This window comes from Paraphaeosphaeria sporulosa (assembly GCF_001642045.1).
Source record: "Paraphaeosphaeria sporulosa strain AP3s5-JAC2a unplaced genomic scaffold CC84scaffold_1, whole genome shotgun sequence".
NCBI lineage: Eukaryota > Fungi > Ascomycota > Dothideomycetes > Pleosporales > Didymosphaeriaceae > Paraphaeosphaeria > Paraphaeosphaeria sporulosa.
Window position 1 is genome coordinate 2,861,065 of NW_017253360.1, and position 20,684 is coordinate 2,881,748.

A 20,684-nucleotide genomic window follows, 5' to 3' on the forward strand; every position below is an offset into this window, starting at 1 on the left:
GCTAGCTCATGATCAGGCAACTCGCACTTCCCGCTAATGAATATGGCTCGCCTGTCGCTGATTGCGTCCGAGAAGCTAACACTGCGGGACAGTCTCGACATTGAAGACTGGCCCACGTACGAACGATGCCTAGGATTTCGAACGGCTGACGAGCCGTACTAGGCCCAAACATCCGCAATGCCCATGTGTGACTGAAGTGTTGTGCCATTTCAATCCTTACCTGCATTATACTAGTGCAAAGCCTTAATATGGATCCGTAAGTGAAGGGCTACTTGAGCAGAACAGACACGATATCACAACTGGACTCGAGTGATAGGATGATCTCAACAGCCGCCGATTCGAGAGTGCCGATCGCCTTGATCCTCTTGCAAACGCGAAAGCCCTACTCCGTGCGTGGGCATGATTCACAGGGACCTGATACAGATCAGTAGCAACACCAAACCTGAGGGAATCGACTGCATCCTGTTCCCGATTCTACATTGTCATTCTCTGTTATGAACGAGCTACGAGATATTTGTCGGAGACAATGGGTGAGGTGCCTTAGATCATTGTATCCCAACAACTTTCTGTATCCAAGTTTTGTAATAGTATGACATACAGCTTACTTCCTAGTGATAATGCTTCTCGTCATTCGAGGGAGGCCCGATGCACAGGCGAGGAAAGACTGTGCCATCGGTCAGCGCTTCCGGTATCTTGCCATGCACTATACTTTGACAGGAATTTTTGCAGTCTTGGAGGTTCCTGTGCTCCCATTTTCGCCTTTATTATTCATGTCCGTCATTTCCAGCCATCCAGTGGACACTAAAGAGGCCGGACGTCCCCTGTTATACTCCAGCGATTCTAGCTTAAGCTTCATCTTCCTCGCTGTGTGGCCGACCATAGAATCACGGTGCTATTGTTTATTCGTTAATTCCTTGATCTCGGGACAACACTGGAGTGCTGTAAGAAGTATGTCCACTTCAGCGGTTCACTGAGCTCACTGGTCCAGCAAGCGCTGCGAAGAACAAATGGAGCCTAACCACATTCGGAGCAAGTTCATGATTGGGGGGGTATCTCCATCTTCCCAACCTCGCATTCATCGCCATCGCAGGTACGCGCAGTCTCTACTCCCCGCTGTGCAGCTGACTTTGGATTTTTCGAAGAATAGCGCTTCCTCTTGTGATATCGATATCGGTGCGATCGCGCGGCGACTCAACACGGCAATTCCCTGCACAAGGCCCAACATATTCACGACGAAACGATTCTGTACCGTCTACAAGAGCGAGTCATCCACGATCACTCATCAAGTCAGCTATCGCGCTCTCGCCATATCAGGAGAGATAAGTCATCTACCTGCTCGACGTATGAACGCTGGAGTTTCTGCTGTTTCTGGGCAGATGAGGCTGAAGCTAGTTTGAGGCCGCCTACACTGCGTTGCGATCTCTTGCTAGGTGTGCGGGACGTTGCGAATGTTTTCTGAAGGACCGCGATCCGTAAAGTTCTCACCGTTCGCCAATAGTGACACAGCATCCAAAAAACCTTTCACCTAAAGCCAAGCTCTATCTAAATCTAAATTATTGGAGCGCGTTGTACATCCCAGGGGAAGCCTGTGGCTGATAACGCATGCCCCAGCTTGGACTTTTTGACCGCGAACGGTGACTCTATTTGGGAACGCATTTCCTGTTGGACCATTCTAAGCTATCTTGGTTTACACGAAGCTCCTATAGACAAGCGACCGAATAAGGAAACCAGTTTCTACTCTCCAGAGAAGGGAACCAGGCTGATCGCCGACTTCGGGGAAATTTCAGCGTGCTGTCACCTAGTCAAACCTTGGTCATCATGGATCCCACATATTCACGACAAGCCGCCGTTCAACAGATTCAGAAAAAGCAAGCTAGTGGCCAAAAAAGTCCGAAAAACATCGAATACAATGTCTACGCCGCACCATTCGTTACCTCACTTTTGAAACAAATCAACCAAGAGCCTGGTCAGATATGGGAGACAGCCCCGCGACACTTCATTGATTACCCGCAATACATCAGCTCCTTTGCGGGTTACAGCTTCCTTCCTAGCCGGACTGCTTGGTCTCCAACAACACGGGTTCCACTAGCGAGTCCTAATGGCCCTTCTGCGAACAATTACCTGGACTACTTTGCGTCAATTCTGTTGAAGGAAAGTGCAGCTAAAGCAGAGGAAAACGAGCGCTATTTTATGTATAAGACGCTTTGCTGGCTATTGCGACCCGAAGATTGGTTTAAGTCACAGTCTTTTCAGGTCAATCGAGGGCTGCTCGAATCCCCCGGCTTGTACACGATCTCAGTTCCAGGGCTCAGAGAGAACAGTCCGCATGTCGAGTTGGGAGACACGTTGGAGCTGAGACAGCTCGTAGTAACATACACGAACACCTTTGTTGGCGATCTCAAGGGCTTCAATCAACGGGCATGGACAGGCGTTATCTACCATGCTTCGGTTCATGGAATTCATCGAGCCGAGGAGAGGGTATACCTTAAGGTCGATGGGCTGCGTGAGCTTTATCCAAGTGCAGACCCCCACAATTCCATTCCCATTATGGTAAACGTGGTGTTCCCCTTGAAGAAGAGAACGATCCAAGCGTACAGAAAGGCATTGATGTTTATCGACGGTGCATTGAATGTGGCTATCGAATCCGAGAGACAGATGTTAAAGCAATCGCAGCAAAAGCTTGGAACGGAGATAGTCGACTTCGTTCTTGACGAGTTAAACACAGATCCTGGTGCCGCCCATACAAACGGAACTGGTATCGAGCCTTCAGGCAGTGATTGGATACGACGTATGCTTTTCCCTGTAGAATCGGACGGCAAGGTACAGACGAAGCTCCGTAAAGTGCCTCAACGAGCACTCTTCGACTCCCAGATCAACTACGAGCAAGCACATGCTGTCAACTCAGCATGCATCAATGATTATGGCTGCCTTCCGTACCTGATCTCAGGACCACCTGGAACCGGAAAGACGAAAACTATTGTGGAGACAGCAATGCAGTTGCTGAACTGCCATATTACAGATCACATCCTCATTTGTGCGCCTTCGGAGTCGGCTGCCGATACTCTCGCGCTGCGACTAAAAGAGTACCTGAGTACCACCGAACTCCTGAGACTCAATGGCCCCTGGCGCGCTGACAACGAAGTTGCGCCAGCGCTTATGCAGCACACATACATGGAGGCCGACATGTTTGCGCTGCCCCCATTCAAGCAGTTCATGGCCTACAACGTTGTGGTCACCTCCTGTCGAGACGCCGCCATTCTGGTGGAAGCGCGCCTGACAAACACTGACCTGTGGACTGTGGAGAAGAACTTTTTGGAAGCCTTCAAATGCACCAATGCCACTCCCACCTCTGCCCTCCACTGGGGTGCCCTCCTTATCGACGAAGCCGCCCAAGGCACCGAGCTCGACTTCCTCCCCGCCCTCACCGCCATCTGCCCACCGCCCTCCTACACCACCAGCCACCCGCAGCCGCTCTTCATCCTCGCTGGCGACGAGAAACAACTCGGCCCCCAAACCTCTTCCCACGACCCTTCCGTCTCACAATCTCTCTTTGCCCGCCTCTTCAGCCGGCCCATCTACAAGAACCACCCTCTCTCCCGTACGAACACCAAGCCTTCGACGGGACCCCCTGCGATGCGCAAATCCATGCTCCCCCTTCTCTACCCGCCCTTCACAAACCTCACCCGCAACTACCGCAGCCACCCCGCCATCCTCAGCGTCCCATCCAACCTCTTCTATGCCGACACCCTCATCCCCGAAGCCCCGACCCCCTCAACACCCCTACAGTCCTCTCGCCTCTGGCGCGGCGCAAAGTGGCCCGTCGTCTTCATCCCGCACGCCTACGTCGAAGAACTCGAGCGCGACAACGGCGGGTGGTACAACGACGGCGAAGCGCGCATAGCGTGCGACGTCGCCGCGCACCTCATCACGCACGACAGCGTGGCGCAGCCCGACATCGCCATCATCTCGCCGTTCGCCGCGCAGGTGAAGCGCATACGCTCGCTCATCCGCTCTCCCGACTTCGGGTTCTGGGACGTCAACATCGGCCCGCTGGAGGCGTTCCAGGGCCTCGAGAAGCGCGTCGTCATCATCGCGACCACGCGCACGCGCGGGAAGCATTTTGTCGAGCGCGACGTGGAGCGCGGACTCGGTCTCATTCACCAGCCGCGGAAGATGAACGTTGCACTGACGCGGGCTAAGGAGGGGTTGATTGTGCTGGGGAGTGCATCGGCGTTGGCGAAGGACTACTACTGGAAGGAGTTTCTTGCGTTTTGTTGGCGGAACGGGTTGGTTAAGGATGATAGCGGGTGGTGGGAGAGTTTCTTTCTCTGTTATGAGGATCGGAAGAATGCGAGGGTGGGCGTGTTGGAGAAAGCGTTATTGGCGAAAGGGGGTAGAGATGGTAATGGTGGTGCAGGCAGGGTACTGGGTGGGAAGTCAGCTGGCCTGGAGCATGAATACGACGGAGGCTACGAGGCTTGGGTTGACAGCTTGAGGGAGGCAATGAATGAAGAAGAGGATGGGCTCCAGGCTGTTGAGAACGACGAATCCGAGGTGGAGGAAGAGGATGAGCATTTTTCCGAAAAGGAAAAGAATAAGCATGACGAAAAGACGGTAAAGATGGAGGATACCGCGTAAGGTAGGGTCAAGATCGAACCATAGGCTGCACATACGATCAGGAATATACGGTAATTCTCTTCCATGCAATAGCTCAAAGGCTCATGCGTATGTCTGTCTATCCACTACGGAGCGCTTCCATTGGGATAAGACCGTATATCCAAAACCAGTGGACAGGATTCGCTCGACGGAGATATTCGCCGTGAACCAAACTTCAGCGCAAGGCCAAACACCCCATTAACCCTCATTGAACGCCACGCCATGCCTCGGAATGCAGTCGCGCCCAGCAACTAACATCAAAATGCGCCTCCGTAACCTTGAGATTGTCCAATTTGTGTTCAGGATGGCGATGAAGCCCACGGATCTAATTGTCCTGGCCCAGCAGCGCACTCTCTACATGCTGATCGTCGATAGGCGCAGCATCCTGAGGCAGACCCTGCTGGCCCCACCGCCCCTGCAGAGTACCGCCCCGAAGCGGCCCGGACGAGCCATTCACCTGCGGTGCTTGGCCTGGGCCGTGACTGGCCACACTACCCGGGCCAGGCCGGGATACAGGATATGACTGTGGTGCCCCATTCATGGCTTGGAAGCCGGGACGCGGACCCTGCACGTGCTGCGCTTGCCCCGGATCGTACACTACTGCTGGTGGACGATCAAGATTTGTTGGGCCACGATTCGCCGGCGGCATTCCGCCAGCCTGCATCATTGCCTTCTCCCTCTCTTTCTTTTTTCCCTGAACAAGTGTACCTTTCACGCCACGCAGATATTTGACCGCGAGCTCGACCAGCTCTTTCTTCTCAGGTGAGCGCTTCAGCGCTTCCAGCATCTCGCGGACCTGAGTCTCGGATTTGATATGTGGACATGTGCGGCCGATGCCGTAGTGAGCAAGACCACAGAGACCACAGTGCTCCACGCCAGAGACTTTGAGTTCGCAAGCACCCCGCGGGTGCTGTTTGTGGCAGGCGGGGCAAGTGATAAGAGGGAATACGCTGTAGCCAGCCTCTTGCGGAGAGCGGATGGGCATCTGGACGCGTTCGAAAGGTTTCACTGGCGGACGGATGTTAGTTTGGAATGGTCGTAGTCCCGGTACTTGAAATAGAGGTCCTAATCGGATGGTGTCTCCTCGAGTGAGATCGACAACTTCTGGAGGTGGCCGGGGGGCTTTCGCGACGGTGACCGTTCCATACTTGTCCTCATCGCGAATAGGTTTTGGCTTTGAGAGTCGGCGCGCGCCAGTCTTGCCTTTCACAACGCTGCCAGGAGACAGCGTGATGGCAGGAAAGGTGCCGCGATCTTTGGCTTTGCTGTTGGACTTGGATTTGGGGGTAGACTTCTTGGGGCTGGACTTTGGAGTAGACTTTGAAGAAATTTGGGACCCACCTGCGCTGTTTTGCTTGTACAGCGACTGGTTAAGTGGAGCGCTCGTGCTTCGTCGGCGAGCAGTGTCATCTCCAAGATCAGCCGCTTCAGCTTGACCCTCTTCATTGGCACTGGCTTGGTCTTCAGAGTGCTCGTCTTCGGTGTCAGCCTGGAAGTCAGTATCCTCTTCAGACTGATCTTTCTTCTTTTTCAAACGCTTGTCAACCTTATCGGGCTTGACAGCCGAACCGAGGAGGCTCTCGTTGTCACTGCCTTCGGCTGCTTTTCTCGCCTCCTCAGTCTCGTAGTTGACGGCCTGTCTGCGATTAGCGGGGTTCTGTCTACATGTCTCCACACAACCTACCATTCTAGTGCGCTTTCCTCGGCCTAGAGCTTCAGCCCTTGCTAGCGCTTCAGCGGCCGCAAGCTCTCGGCGCTCTTTCAAAATCTTGTCCCATACCCCGGAGTCAGGAGGAGCGACCTCATCGTCCGCGGTGTCCAGGTTCTCCTGGAGGGTACCTTGGTCATTTGCCCAAACGCGAGCAAAACTGAACTGAGACTCAGCCGAATCGTCACCGCTTGTCTTTGTATTCTCGATTTGACTGCGATCCAAGAGCTTGTCTATTGACGCGTCGTCGTAGCGGATATCGTGGTCGGCAGTGTCGTCTTTGAACAGCTCAGCTGCTCCAAACTTCAAGATGGATTCCACGTCCTTGTCATCAATGTCCTCTTCGCCTAGTTGCTCGACCACGACATGATCAAGGGCCATCTTCTTCCGGCCCATCTGGACGATCTTCTCCTCGACACTCGCTCGTGTCATGAGCTGGAAACACAGAACCTTCTTCTTTTGACCGATTCGGTGTGCTCGTGAGATAGCTTGGAGGTCCTGATGGGGGTTGAAATCTGGGTCAAGAATAATAACTGTATCCGCTGTTGCCAAATTGATACCGACACCGCCAGCCCGCGTTGAAAGCAGGAAGGCAAAGAGTGATGACTCTGGTGCATTGAACTGATCGATGCGTTTCTGCTTCTCCAGGGAGCCCATTGTGCCATCGAGGCGCTGATATGCCATCTGCATCCCATCCAGGAAGTCCTCAATGATGCTGAGCATGTCTAGGAATTGGCTGAAGATAAGAACCCGGTGGCCACGTTCTTTGAGCTTCGGCAACAGAAGCTCAAGAAGCTGAAGTTTGGCCGACGCTTCGACCAGGTTGCGGTGCGACATTGCAGCAATGTCAGTGCGCTCCTCGATTTCGCGACTGTACACGAATGGATGGCATAAGCACTTTCGAAGCTGCATCAGGATGTTGCTGAGATTCGCTCGTTCCTGGGATTTCAGGTTACCAGTCGTGAATAAAGCTTTGAGGAGTTCAGGATTCCTTGCTAGAATAGACTTGTACACGTTCTTTTGCAGCACACTCATTGAGATGGGTATGATGACTTGGCCCAACGGAGGTAGGAACGTGAGGACCTGCGCTTTCGTGCGGCGAAGAATGTACGGACGGATCTGCTCATGCAATTCTCGGACGTTCTCTGCAGTCATATCTGCGTATTTCTCCTCAAGCTCCGCGGCGTTGATGGTCTCGTCAAGGAACTGGAGAAGGTTGAACAGTTCCCTGGCGTTGTTCTGAAGAGGGGTGCCGGTCAAAAGCAGCCGAAAGGGTGCTCTAATTGCGGTGAGAGCACCGTAAAGCTGGCTCTTGTCGTTCTTGAGACGCTGCCCTTCGTCAATGATGAGGCCCGCCCAACTAACACTCTTGAAGACCCGTCGAGAGCTGTCATCAGTGGCCGTCTCATAAGAGGTTACAACAATATGTGCCCGAAGATCTTTGGAGCCCTCAGGAAACATCTCATGATTTTTCGCCATTTCGCGAGCAGCTGAAGAACCGAAATAGGTCACCACGCGTAACGATGGCACCCACTGCTTGATTTCTCGACGCCAATTTGCACATGTAGAATTTGGTACCACAACGAGGAACGGAAAGCACTGATGCTCCTCGATGAGTGTCGCCATGAATGCAATTACCTGGATCGTCTTGCCGAGACCCATTTCATCCGCAAGAATGCCATTCTTCTTCATGAACCACTGGTAGTAAAGCCAATTTAGCCCTTCCAGCTGGTATTTCATGAGTTCTCCGCCAACGAGACAACCCGGTTGCTTCTGCTTCTCCAATTTGGCGAACGTCCCATTACGAGCCTTCTCTAGGCGAGCTTTCAGCGGACCTTGTTTCGGGTAGCGGATATACCGACCAGCGACCCAATCATTGTAGGCAGTAACGAAGTCTAGCCATCGGTCGCCATCCTCGGGGGTCGGAACTTTTTCCCACACAGCGTCCTCGTACCCGAGACCTTTGTACTTGATGAGTGCCTTGTCCACCTCTTTGATACGAGCCTTATCGATTTCCTCGCTCCGGACTTCAACGTAGCTAGTAAACTTGATATCAAGAACGATATCGATGCGGAGGTATTCCTCGGGGATTGCGTCTTCAGTTCGCATCTTGGGGCCTTCCTCCCGCTTGAAGAACGCTTTTCGCATGGCGGCGGCTGTGACACCCCAGGTCCAAGCACCAGAGAACCATGTCGCTTGAAAATACGACTCACCGTCCCATTTGATGAGGTACTGTTTCTCATCTTCGTTCACCTCTTCGCACGGAGTTCCAGGATGGTATGTTTCCACATCTGACGGTCGCCAAGCAACGAAACCTCCGACCTTTCGTTCTATAGTGTCGTTGCACTCCTTGCACATCCAAGACTTGGAGTACTCTGCAAATCGCTCGTCGGCAGTCTCGTCTTCGTCCCGTGCAAGATCGCTGGAATAAGGCGTGAGAGCTGGCAAGTGATGGTAATGCCAGGAACGCGAGCAGCGTGTACAGCGAAACATGACATTGGAAGCATTGTTGATGAGGTTGGAAGGGACATCGGTGACGGGATCCAAGCCGTCGTTCTCATCTCGATCTTTCTGTTCTTGCACCGTGGTCTTGCGATGGCGGAACGGCTTGCAGGCTGGACCAGCATGACGGCAATCTGTACAGACAGCAAGATCGGGAGCAGTGCGATCCTTCATCTTATATACATTGATACATCGTCGGCATTGTAGCACGTAAACATCGTCACTGATTTTTGTAACAAGATGCTCACGAGTAGAGCGGGTTCCAATGCAATTCTTGTGGTACGCCAAAGAGCAGCCTTGGCAGTATATGAGGGGCGCGACATTGGGACCGTTAGAGCACACCTCGCATCCTTCTACGTGACGAGACCTGAAAAGGTTATTGCGGGGAAGGGTTTCGAACGTCTCCTTTGCGTTGACGATCTTGACCGTCGCAGCCTTGGGCTCATCTGAATCTGATCTATAGATGTCGTCGATGTTGGCTTCTTCCATGTTGTTCTGCGCACGAGTGGCTCGACCAGACTGTCGCATGCCTATGCGAAGAATCTTCTCCGGTCTCGGTGCCTTGGAAGGGCGTCCGCGCTTTCGCTTATGAGATGCGAGATGTGATTGTAGGATGTCGATGCTTGAATCGTCGGAGTCGTCATGTTCGTCATCGTCACCCTCCTCGTCCTCATCGTACGCTCGCGCAGCTGCATGGCTCTGGCCAGAGCGGCGCGTAGGCTTTGAGACCAGCTTGCGCCTCCGGCGACGTTTCGTATTACTTGCGTCACTCTCACTAGAAGAAGAATCGCGGGTAGTACTTCGGCGTGTAGCCCTACTGCTTCTGCCGCTGCTCCTATCAAGGCCCTTCAAGTTGCTGAGCCGCTTCTGGCGAGGCGGTCGCGAGGAGACCTCATCATCAGACGATAGGTCGAGTCCTTGAACACTGATGAAGCCGTCGTTCTTGGGCTTTGTGACCTGTCTCCGCAACCGTGAGTCGCGCATGTCGGTATCTGCGTTGCCCGGGCTCGCAATTCCGTCGTCGTTTTGTTGGAAGGTATGGAAAGCAGCGGCGCCGTTGTCGAGGGCCAGGAGCTCGTCGAAGGTGACCTAAGAGAGAGATTGTTAGCTTGGATATCCCAGGTAAAGGATGGGTGACTGGGAAACTGTAAAGGCGCAAGCACCTTTACCTAGCGAATAGGCTGGCCGCCGTTCATGTCGGAGGTGACTTACCCGCTTGTGTGTGCCGTCGACGAGTTCAATATCGTATAACAGCTCGCCACGCTTCTCAATCTCCCGCCGAACGCCATGAACAGCATCTTTGCCGTCATAATAGATATACTGATTGCGGTTTCGAACGGGCGGCACTCGCACAGCTGCAAGCTTCTGTGGCGCCTGCTCTATGCGCTGGATGCGCTTGTATTCCTTCTCTTCGACCGAAGAGTTGCGACCGCTGGTATGCGAGCGCGCCTTCCGCCCGCGCGCTGGACCATTTGCGCCTTTCTGGAAGGACGCCATTAGATCGGGTTCGTCGGCGTCGTCGTCGTCGCTCGTTATGGATGCTGCGCGCGCCATACTGGGGCCATGGAGCGCCCTCGCGCGGGCAAGCCGTCGGGCGAGTCCAACCTTGGAACGAATCCGTTGCGGCGGTCTCGACGGGGGAATTGGTTGGCAGCGGGGTGACTTGCCAATGTCGGGGCGGCAGGCAGCAAGTCTATAGACTAGAGGTAGAGAGAAACACCCTTGCTCTTTGAACGCGTGGGCTCTGCTGCGCGCCGGGAGTGGTTCGTCGCTTTCAAGTTCACAGTGGAGCGGAGGGCCGCGGTGGTCGCCTCCAATCGGCGTCGAGCAGGCGCGACGCGTTTGAGCACGGACCATTCGTGTTCGCGATTTTGGATGGCGAGTCGGGATGAGAAGACGTCACAGCTAGAACCTCACATTCGTCCTGCCATGCTGCAAAGTGGCCCCCTACGCCCAACGGTCCTCCGAATACCGCGCTTTACATGTCTCGGCACACGCAGTGAAGGAAGAAACAAGTCAATCACCGCTGCCATCGAACGAGGCAGGAGCTCTGGCGACAGAGAGCTCGAATTTTCATCGGGAAGAGATAGGCGAGGAGACCGACGACGCTTCCAAGCTGAAGTAGCTACAGGCCCCGAGAGGCGTGGTTCCAAAAACCTCTTTCATGGGCAAAAGCGCCTGGACATAGGCTCGTCACGTTTCGCAGGAGCAGCAAGAGGCTCATATCGAGATGCTACGGGTAGCCCACGCACTACGACGTCGGCCGACGCTGCAGACCACCAAGAACGATACGAAGATAGCGCCCGGAGGAGAGGTGCAGCTCGTATCGAATCGCTCCCATATACCACAGCGGCTTCCGAATTCATCTACGGATACTCGAGCGTTTTAGCTGCCATCAAGGCAAATCGACGGAAGCTACACAAACTATACATCCATGCACGAGGTGCTTCACATGTAGGGCTGACTGCCCTTGTTGCAAGAGCGAAAAAGAAGGTCGATATCAGAGAAGTCGGTGACGAATACCTGCAAGCGTTTGACAAAGCTAGCAGTGGCAGACCCCACAATGTAGGTAGTCCATGCACCACGCATCCATACCTTCCACTTACAGGCGGCTCAGGGCTTCATCCTTGAAGCATCACCTCTTCCCGTTCCGCCTCTTATATCGTTAGTGTCGTCGAATATCAACCTGGGGCAGTTCGAAGTTGCACTAGACAGCCAGAGTAGGGAGGACCTGGAGATCAATGGCAAACAGACCGAGTTCACGTACAATTCCGCTGGATGGAGACACCCTCTGGTCCTCTACGCTGACGGAGTGCTCGACGAGGGGAACCTAGGCGCCATCGCCCGCTCGGCATATTTCCTCGGCGTCGACGCCATTGTCACTCCTACTCGCCAGAGCGCACCATGGAGCCATATTGCACTCAAAGCCTCCGCCGGCGCAGCTGAAGCCATACCCATCTTCAAGGTCAACCAAGGCACGGACTTTCTGGGGCGGAGTGCGCGTGCTGGGTGGAGAATATACGCCAGTGATGCCGTTCCACCTCTGGAGCTGCCGGCTCTTCAAGGCGCATTGTCCAGCATTAAACCAAGTCCTCCCTCCACCGAAGTGATATATACAGGAGCTCGGAGCACAAAACGCCTGCCTGTGGAGCATTGCCCTGTTGAGAGTCATCCCACGATCCTGATGATGGGCGCGGAAGGAACAGGACTGCGAACGAGTCTGCTGAACTTGGCCCATTACAAGGTGGGCATCCGGCATGGTCGAAATGTTGATGAAATAGGTGTTGACAGTCTCAACGTCAGCGTGGCGGCGTCGTTACTCTGCTACGACATGCTGCAGAAGCCGAAGCCTCGGGCGCCCGGTAACATGCTCTTCTAGACGAGGAGCTGCTCCTGTACCCTATGTACTCTATGTAAATACCTCTTGTACGATATTTCCAGGACCGGAACGCGGGAACGCGGCATATACCCCAGATAGACCCTGCACAATAACGGAGCTTCTCCCATGTCTGCTGTGTAGGCTGGGATGGGCAAACCTTATCTTACCTCCTCATCGTATCTAAGCACATCACCTTTATCAACCTATCGCTCGGCCACCGACGAACCAGAGTCAGTCGCGCCCACACCAACTAGATGATCAGGCTGCTCGATCGTGCATTCCCCGCCCTTCGCTTGCGTCGCGCTCGGAAGGCCGCCGCTGCATACAACGTGCGGGGGTGAGCACAGATGCCTTTGCGGTCTTATATCTGTACGCGGTGCACACCGCCAGATAACTTTATTGCCTCATGCATCTGATGGATCGGCAAGATCCGCGTCATAAAACGCATGTCACGCGCGACAGTTGCGACGGCGGATCGGACATTCCGCTTATGACAGGGGAGATATGGATTGCCCCCACGTGTTCGGGGGCCTGGTGGAGGGTCGCACGCCAGGTGTGGCTGGCGCCTTATCTGGCCATGGGAAACGCGAAAGTCGATGCTTGTCAGCGAGTGTTCGCGACGCGCCGCAACCCCGCTTCATGTGCTACCTCCGTTTCCGTGATCGTTCGGAGCTCCCAGATGAGTTGGCCTTGAGTTGCTGGGGACATGCTGGGAGTAAGGTGGCTACTCGGAGAAAGGCGCATGTGTTGACCTGGCTTTGGCTCATCGCTGTCGCCTCGAGTCGCGAGCTGAGGCTCTGTATGCATGGCTAGCCAGCCTCGCGGCCTTGGGCGGGTCCTCCACGCAAGGGCAGCCGTGACCCAGCGCGATATCCGCTATCAATCACAGCGAGGGTGGAGTGGTGGCGGGCGGTGAATCGATTGGACTCGGCCTAGTCTCGCGCACGGACGGCGCTAGAGTACGGGTGGGTCAATTGCACGATCGTCATCGCTCGATCTTCTTGTTGTAGCGAGAGCAACAAGCGGCGGGCACGCCGTCACGCAAGCCTGCCAGCCTTTGTGGGCTACGCTCACCCATCCCGACGAGCCCTGCGACCCCCGCCGTAAAAGATAATTTCGCGCATTCCAGGCCGCCGCTCGCTCCCAGCGCGCGCTTCTTCAGCACCCTTGTCGAGGCCTCCACCGCATCCCGCAGCCATAGCAACAGATCTACGAGGCCTTCACGCGCCGAGCACACCTCGGTCGTCCGGTCTTTGCGGCGGCAACAGCCTGTCCTCAAAAACTCCTCATCACCTCTGCTTGTTAGCGCGTGTGCACTGTGCGCCTCTACACATCATGACGCGAAGAATAGTATACAGCGTCGGCCTCTGGCTTACCCTGGCCAGTGAGTGAGGGAATTTGCAGCATATGGAAACACCAGCTAAGGCGTACAGGCACGACAATGACCATCGCCAGCATCTACATGCCGCGATGGATCAGCTTCGACCCAGTGAGGCCTCCTGCCCGCTCAGACACCACTGTACTCGAGGACTAGTCTAACTGCCGCCAGAACAACGACGGGCGCAAAATGTCTTACGGACTCCACAGCCGCTACACAAACATCCCCAATGAGCCCGAATACGCGCAGTTTCCTAGTCGCGAATACTGCAAGACAGATGAAAGCTTCTGCAACATGTGGAGGACCGTTGGCTTCTTCATCTCCTTCGACGTCGCCGTGGAGCTGTGCACCCTCGTGTCCTTCGTCGTGATCATCTCGGGCGGAGTGCAGCGCAGGGCCGCCGGATGGCACATTGTCAGCACACTGCTGCTATTCTGTGCCTTTGTACAGTGCGTCGGCATGTCTATTGTGGTATGTCGGCCTCTCGCCACCCCATCCGCAAAAGCCTGCCCGTCACCTCCACCTCCATTCCTAACACTCACTCAAATCCACAAATATCAAGCGCTGACACTCACAGGCCTACCTCTTTGACCATCACGACCGCTTCTCCGTCCCAGGCCACTACCTCGACGCCTCCTGGTCTCTCTGCACCGTGTCATGGGTGACCCTCTTCTTGACCAGCCTGGGCATGGTGGCCTCAGCGCTATACCTCCCGCCCGAGGGCGACTACGAGCTGCTTCCAGAGGACAACCTTGAGATCGTGCAAGACGAGCAGTAGGCAAGCCAGCTCCGTTGTTCCTTGGTAGTCCCTCTAATAGAGCGTAGATTGTACAGCCGCATCGGCGCGTGGAACGACGGATACCACCGCAACAGCGGCGAGTGGTACCAGCAGTATCAGGAAACGGGGTCGATACGCTCCCAGTCGGTGCGCTCGGAGGCGCGGTAGAACATGCAGGAGGTGCAACGACGAAATGATGTATGAGGGGTCGATGGACGACATGATGGTTGCAAGCGCCTGTCTTGCCCGTTGTGGTGGATGGAGTTGCGCACAGGATGACTCCAGATTCGACAGTCTACGTCGACAAAAGCGCGTTTCGGTAGATCTGTTCAGCCCTCCGTCTTCAGCACAGCACGACGACTTGCGCGAACGGTGGAGAAGGAGCATTTCGCATTTCTGGTTCCAGCTCGGCGTTTACGTTATCCTTGGAGTTTCTGCATGGGTTGTTCCTGTCCTATTTTGCGAAGATACCCCTCTACCCTGGTGGCTGGGCTCTGCTTTTGCGCTTGCTCTGCGGTCGTACTTTACAGCGTTCGCGTTCTCGTTTCGGATCCTAGCGTAATATTTCAAATCAAGCTATTCCTCTCTCCTCCACTCTGCAGCTTTTCCTGTGCAGTATCACACTATCGCTGACCTTGAGCGTGAACTACGTTCAACCTCGGAGTATGTTAGGGTTCCAAAGACTGCACACCGAACTTGCAATCAGAGTACCGTTCCCATCACCGCTCCCCAATCGCCGTCGTAACCCCCAAAACCGCCATCCCCAACGCATCCATATCCCTCACCCACCTTTCCACCCTCCCCCTCTCCCCCGTCCCCCATAGCTCCTCCAATCGCAATCCACCCCACTCCCACTCCCCAGCATGCACATCCCACAGCCTCCCCCACGATCCCTCGTTCTCTGCGCGCCACAGCTTCTCACTACACGGCGCGGGTAGTTGAGCGAGCTCGTCGCCGCGAATGCAAGACACTCCGGCGAAGACGTTGACGGCGTCGTCGAGGAGATACATGGCCGTCAGGGCGCGGCGCTTGGATTCGGCGAGAGCCCAGTGGGACCAGGATGGGCGGGGACTTGCGGAGGAGCTTGAGGGGAGCTCGGCGGGGTGCAGGAGGCCGGATTGACAGATTGTGTGGGCGAGGTCCTGCATGTTGAGCATGAGCTCCTGCGGGATTACCGGAGTGCGGTCGGGCCCGAGGAGCAGCGTGGCGTACACAATGTATGCCTGGAACGCGGCGAGGAGGTCCCACTGCGTGCGGTTCTGTTCCTTCGTTTGCGCAGCTAGTTTCGACATCTGAGCCACGGTAACCTCCCTCACCATTTCCCTGCCCTCTTCAATGGCCGCCTTGGCCCCCTCCACTCCCTCCCCAAGCCCCTCCCACATCCGCGCAACACACACACAGTTCGCCAGCGGCTGGGGCAACTTCCCATCTACCACCTGCAGATGGTGGATGATGGGTGGTAGATCGCCCTTACACAGCATCTGCGGGTACGCTCTCAGCACGCTGTGGATGAACACGGCGGTCCCGCGGGAGAGGTTCTTGGGGTGCTGGTCGGGCGCGGGGACCCAGCCGGCGAGCCAGCGGTCGCGGACTCGTTCTGCATCGACAGTGCAGATGAGTTGGACGTCTTGGCGGTTCGTGGTGGTCGGGAGGGACGGAGGGCGTGGGGAGGGTTGCTGTGTGGCTGTGGGTTGGGCTGATGTGAAGAGCGGGGTTTGGCAACGGAACCCCGTGCCTGGGTCTGCGGTGAGCGGTGTCACAGAGCTAGCTGTGTCCAAGGTGGTGAGATCAGAGACGGGAGGGATGCTTGAGCGTGGTTCTTCGCTTGCTGCGCCGGAAAAGTCACAGTGGAGGGCGCGGCGCGTCTGGGGGTGACATGTCAGCAATTCGCTCCATCTGGGAGGATTTGCATTCGAGCTTGAGATCAACATCAATTTGCGTCCACTGGGACACATAGTCACGTATGAGTAGCGTTTCTACGTACGCATCGCGAGCAGACAGGCCTTGTGTGATCACACCGCACCTTTGCCTCGAAGCATTGCCGGCATGCCTTCCTACGGGGTGGTGGATTTGTAGCAGCGTGCATCCACAGAGAGCCGAATTCTGCCTCTTCCTGACGTTTTCGTTTTGGCGGCATTTTGGACAACGAACAGAGTTGGCATGTAAGTGATGTACGAGTTCAAGTCAGGTGGGGTCGCGTCTTAGCGCGATTGTATCCAGGACACGACGCATCATCATTGGACCTTTCAAATGTTCCAGATACGTACACCTAAGACAGTGGTTCACGAAACAAGCTGTGTGTGAAATATGAACAATTTATTTTTGGTAAAGTACTCTGAACATCCAAATACCGCTATATGCACACCAAATTGCCATGTAAACCCAGACCCAAAACGCTACCAATGCCCATTCGAGTAAAATCCCCATGTCCCAAATCGGGTATCGTAAAGTATCCAAACATTATGCACTCATACCACCACGTGTGAAAAGAAGACACATTACATCATAAGCAGCCCCGAGACAGCCGCGGCCACAGCCAACCCAACAACATTGGGCACGAACTTGGCTACCCCGCTCTTGACGTTGATCTCCTGGAGAATCATCTCAGGCCAGTACGGTGGGGGAGTGTTCTCCGCGCGTGTACCGTTCCAGCAGTACTTATCGAAGCACTTCGAGCACGCGTCGGGCATCTTCGTGTTTGTACGGTTGAGGGAGCGCGAAATGATGGCGCAGCCGACGCAGGTGGTCCAGTCTTCGTAGCCCGCGCGAGTGTTGTTGCCCATAGTGGCGACATCGTAGCCGTTCTGAATCATGGCGTTACGCTCGGTGTTATTGTAGTCTAGCTTTGCGAAGGTGGACGTGTTGGAGAGGAAGACATAGGGCGCGTTGGGGAGGTACACGATGATGGGGGAGACGCCACGGCCGGTCAGGTTTCCGGAGTCGCAGCCAAAGAAGGTCGGGCGGTTGTTGAGGCCGAGGTTGACAAAGGTGTTTGTATCGGGTATGTAGGGGAAAGCCGTGTTGTTCTGGATAGTGGCGTTGTTGGTACGCTCGTAGGTTGCGACGAGGGATGTACCGTTGGGCCAGTTCTGTGCAGAGTCCGTGGGTTTCACGGTATCGGCGGAAGAGTCGATGGCGAAGATCACGTCCACCTCGCGGTGCGGCTGTATTAAAGGGTTGAATGGGATGTTCTGCAGATCCTCACCACCGTCGACGAGCGTGAGCCTGTTGGTGTTCGAGCTGGGGTTGGTACGGTTGTTGTATCCTTGGAATGGATTGGGAGTGTAGTCCGCGATATCATCTTCGTTCTCGCCGAGTGCCTCTAGAATACTTTTCAGAGCGCTCTTAATCAGGGCCGGGGCGGCATTATCATCTTGGAACTGCAGAATGACCTGGTTAAACAGCGAAGAGCTAGTACCCATAACGAAGCCACCGTTGTCGAATCCGCGGACACACTTCTCGTTGTCTGGTAGCTCGCCGTTGGAGAAGTTGGAACCAATGTACCTCAGCGGTGCGAAACCATAGAGCGTCGGATCGAAACTGCCCATCTCGAATGGGTTGAACTCAATGTTTGTGGAATTGAGCGATAGAACGGCCTCTCCAGGAGCGCGCTCGAGTGCAATAAGGATGGGGAATGGTGCGTCGGCATTCTTGAAGTCTGGATCATCTTGGATCGATGACCAAGTGTATCCAGGGCCACCGTCAGAGGCGTTGACAAACTGGAATGAAAGAGCCCGCGCCCAGTAGTCAGTGAGCGAAGTGTCGAAGCCTCCAACGGCATCCTTCTTGTCGGTGACTGTGTTTACAAGGTTGCCGTAGTACTCAGCAGTGCTCAAAATTTGAATACCTCCAGTCTCCGGGCCTGGCTAGTGTTAGTTTCGCACGTCTCGATTCTTCCTCATTTCAACGAACCTTTCAGAATTGAGTTGCCCAACTGCCAGACATCACCTGGCTCGTTTTGATCGATGATGTTCTGAACGGAGGTGAAGTTATTCATATAGATACTTCCTACAAGCCAACCACCGCCTGATAGACCAGCAATGTAGGTCGATGCTTGCAGGAGTCCTCCCAACTGACTTGCGCCGTTTGTTGCGTTGGGGGTCCTGCTGTCAAATGCTGCGAGCGCACCAGCGCCGTTTAACATAGCACGGTAACCACCTCCAGAGAAAGCAATTCCAATATTAGGCAGATTCGTAGTGTTGTCGCGATTGTCGTCAATATATTTTCCAGCATCAAAGCCATCAATGTTTATTCTCGTCAAAAGTTCGCGCATGGGATCCACGGTTTTTGGTCTCCTGGAGTTCAGCCAATCCGTTTCGTTTTTTGAAAGTGTGTCTGCCTTCCGGATGCTCGGCCGATCTGATGGGCAGTCCACCTCTGCTGGCGCATACCCATTGGGTGCTTCATTCGTAGCTCTTTTGTAGACTTCCACTGCTCTGTACGCGGCATTTGCCTCAATCTGCTCAATTTCTGCCCGGCCAACCAATGATGCTGTGTCGATTGTAAGCACAGATCAGGGGCGAGGGCGTGTAACCTTGGCCTACCACTTCCCAGCGACGCAAGGGCCGACGCGGCGAACAGTGAATACCTCATGTTCAGAATCTACACTACGTCTGCTGTAGGAATTGGTTCTCGGGAGACACAGCAAGGTAAGATATCGGAAAATGCCAATCGAGAAGTGCGGATACTCGGTGTTGTTAAATGATTTCTTAGCTTGATCGGAAAGCCGGAAGGGTCAACATGTGGCTTTGTTTCGCGCGGACCGGACTAAACGGGCCAGTGAGGTCATACAAGCGAGGCAAAGTGGGCTTAGGCGTGGCTTGTCCCTGTCTTCCGTCAGCGCTCCGCCTTATTTTTAGTACTTTCTGTCGCCCCATTGGATGCCATATTTCTGCTGTCGCGTGGCCGTGTTGTAGTTGATGAATGACAATCAACAGGTAGTGCTTATGATAATCGTAGGATCCCCTCAGCTTTGAAAGTCACCGCCATGTTCGTCTTGGTAGGGCATTGCTGTGTGAACACCCTGCAGCTAGAAGATTGGGCTGTCATCAAGGGGCAAATCAGAATCCCGACGGCCGCTTGGACGCGTCTTAGCGGTAGCTTGCCTGGTTAGGCCGTCGATCTCCCATCTCGGACTTTGCTCGAAACGTACGCCATGCAGGTTGCGTCCCCGCAAGATTCATGACGAGACGGCGGACGAACATTAAAAACGCCGCTGTGTTCCCCGACGGTCGGTCATTCAGTGTCGCGTGTAGATCACCCGCAATACTGGACCTTGTGCGTGCTGAATCCGCGCGTTTGGTGGAGCAAGCATTGCTACATTCGCAAGCTTCTTCATACATTGTGGACATGCGACATTGTGGACTATCTGATACGCCGTATTCCGAAGGTTCCGCGCTGAAGCGGTATGACGTCGTGGTAGGAGGCTGCCATTACTGGGCGTTAGTGTCGCGTCGCCGATAGAAACAATCTATCATGCCACTCCAAGATATCGGTGTCATTCCACTGAAGCCGCAGGCGCAAAGAGCATTGAGTGATACTCAGACGTTTCAGCGCTTCCCTATCTGGAACGACCGAAACATGAGGCTGAGATCTTGCAGCGATGTGGTAGCGGCGTAGCAGCAGAGCCTCGGTATTCGATACATTGGCAATGTAGGAAGAGCGCGGCGAAGATACGCCCAACAAATCCATCTCTCTCTCCACACATCTGTGTACTAACAGTCCTAGCGTTCCGTAGCTGTAGAGAAGCGAGTTGTTACCATGGAATGATCTTAGCCATTAGAATTCGAATCGACTAGCTCTCGTTCCACTAATCTTCCGCGGGCGCCGAGATGGAGACTTCGTCCACATCGTGCGATGGACCCGAATAGAGAGCATCACCTGAAGGGGAAGTAAACCGGCAGCATGGTCATGATTTACGGATCTCTCGCCTGCGCCTTCGTTGAGTGTTTTGTCCTTAGTTCTGACCTGGAACGCGGAATTCAGTCCGCACGGCAATCGCTGTTTACGTTCTCGAAGCAGTTCAGGACTGGGACTGTGTCTACAGTAGTGAATTTCGGCCTGTATCGTGCTCTCTGGTCTATGCTGTCTTACGATGCCACCCCAACCCATGTCGACAGTGTGGAGGTGGCTTGGTCTGACGGGCAGACTCGGACATGGTATACACAGCGCGCTCGGACGCGTTCGAGACGAGCGCTGCGCCTCCAAAGTAATGCTCAAGCGAGATTATAGGTCTGCAACGACGATTGAGCGGCTGATGACCAGGATTAAATCAACATTGGTC

The 20,684-nt window shown here is 54.7% G+C and overlaps 8 protein-coding genes across 8 annotated transcripts; 5 read left to right on the forward strand and 3 right to left on the reverse strand.

The window, feature by feature from the left end:
• Positions 1–2,496: 2,496 nt before the first annotated feature.
• Positions 2,497–4,638, forward strand: CC84DRAFT_1134566 (P-loop containing nucleoside triphosphate hydrolase protein; the record flags this gene model as incomplete). Its single annotated transcript, XM_018176028.1, has 1 exon — positions 2,497–4,638. The coding sequence occupies exon 1, from the start codon at positions 2,548–2,550 to the stop codon at positions 4,636–4,638; it is 2,091 nt and encodes a 696-aa protein (XP_018042540.1). The 5' UTR covers positions 2,497–2,547.
• A 343-nt stretch (positions 4,639–4,981) lies between these two features.
• CC84DRAFT_1078202 (uncharacterized protein) lies at positions 4,982–10,363 on the reverse strand (the record flags this gene model as incomplete). The annotated part of the gene is made up of 3 exons (XM_018173790.1): positions 4,982–6,292; positions 6,341–9,955; positions 10,079–10,363. The coding sequence occupies 3 exons, from the start codon at positions 10,361–10,363 to the stop codon at positions 4,982–4,984; spliced, it is 5,211 nt and encodes a 1,736-aa protein (XP_018042541.1).
• A 408-nt stretch (positions 10,364–10,771) lies between these two features.
• CC84DRAFT_1108304 (alpha/beta knot) lies at positions 10,772–12,398 on the forward strand. Its single transcript, XM_018175198.1, has 2 exons — positions 10,772–11,431; positions 11,484–12,398. The coding sequence occupies exons 1-2, from the start codon at positions 10,796–10,798 to the stop codon at positions 12,243–12,245; spliced, it is 1,398 nt and encodes a 465-aa protein (XP_018042542.1). The 5' UTR covers positions 10,772–10,795; the 3' UTR covers positions 12,246–12,398.
• A 255-nt stretch (positions 12,399–12,653) lies between these two features.
• CC84DRAFT_71798 (uncharacterized protein) lies at positions 12,654–13,140 on the forward strand. Its single transcript, XM_018187143.1, has one exon. It carries the CDS (start codon positions 12,750–12,752, stop codon positions 13,056–13,058), a length of 309 nt encoding a protein of 102 aa, XP_018042543.1. The 5' UTR covers positions 12,654–12,749; the 3' UTR covers positions 13,059–13,140.
• Positions 13,141–13,254: 114 nt separating this feature from the next.
• Positions 13,255–14,996, forward strand: CC84DRAFT_1134574 (uncharacterized protein). Its single transcript, XM_018176029.1, has 5 exons — positions 13,255–13,629; positions 13,679–13,734; positions 13,795–14,094; positions 14,201–14,397; positions 14,449–14,996. The coding sequence occupies exons 1-5, from the start codon at positions 13,581–13,583 to the stop codon at positions 14,567–14,569; spliced, it is 723 nt and encodes a 240-aa protein (XP_018042544.1). The 5' UTR covers positions 13,255–13,580; the 3' UTR covers positions 14,570–14,996.
• Positions 14,499–15,008, forward strand: CC84DRAFT_71819 (uncharacterized protein). Its single transcript, XM_018187145.1, has one exon. It carries the CDS (start codon positions 14,595–14,597, stop codon positions 14,961–14,963), a length of 369 nt encoding a protein of 122 aa, XP_018042545.1. The 5' UTR covers positions 14,499–14,594; the 3' UTR covers positions 14,964–15,008.
• Positions 15,009–15,120: 112 nt separating this feature from the next.
• Positions 15,121–16,585, reverse strand: CC84DRAFT_1254503 (uncharacterized protein; the record flags this gene model as incomplete). The annotated part of the gene is made up of 2 exons (XM_018184469.1): positions 16,386–16,585; positions 15,121–16,266 (listed from the first exon to the last, which is right to left on the reverse strand). The coding sequence occupies exons 1-2, from the start codon at positions 16,536–16,538 to the stop codon at positions 15,121–15,123; spliced, it is 1,299 nt and encodes a 432-aa protein (XP_018042546.1). The 5' UTR covers positions 16,539–16,585.
• A 314-nt stretch (positions 16,586–16,899) lies between these two features.
• On the reverse strand, positions 16,900–18,994 carry CC84DRAFT_1211783 (uncharacterized protein; the record flags this gene model as incomplete). Its single annotated transcript, XM_018182400.1, has 3 exons — positions 16,900–18,263; positions 18,314–18,892; positions 18,946–18,994. The coding sequence occupies 3 exons, from the start codon at positions 18,992–18,994 to the stop codon at positions 16,900–16,902; spliced, it is 1,992 nt and encodes a 663-aa protein (XP_018042547.1).
• Between the last annotated feature and the right edge of the window lie 1,690 nt (positions 18,995–20,684).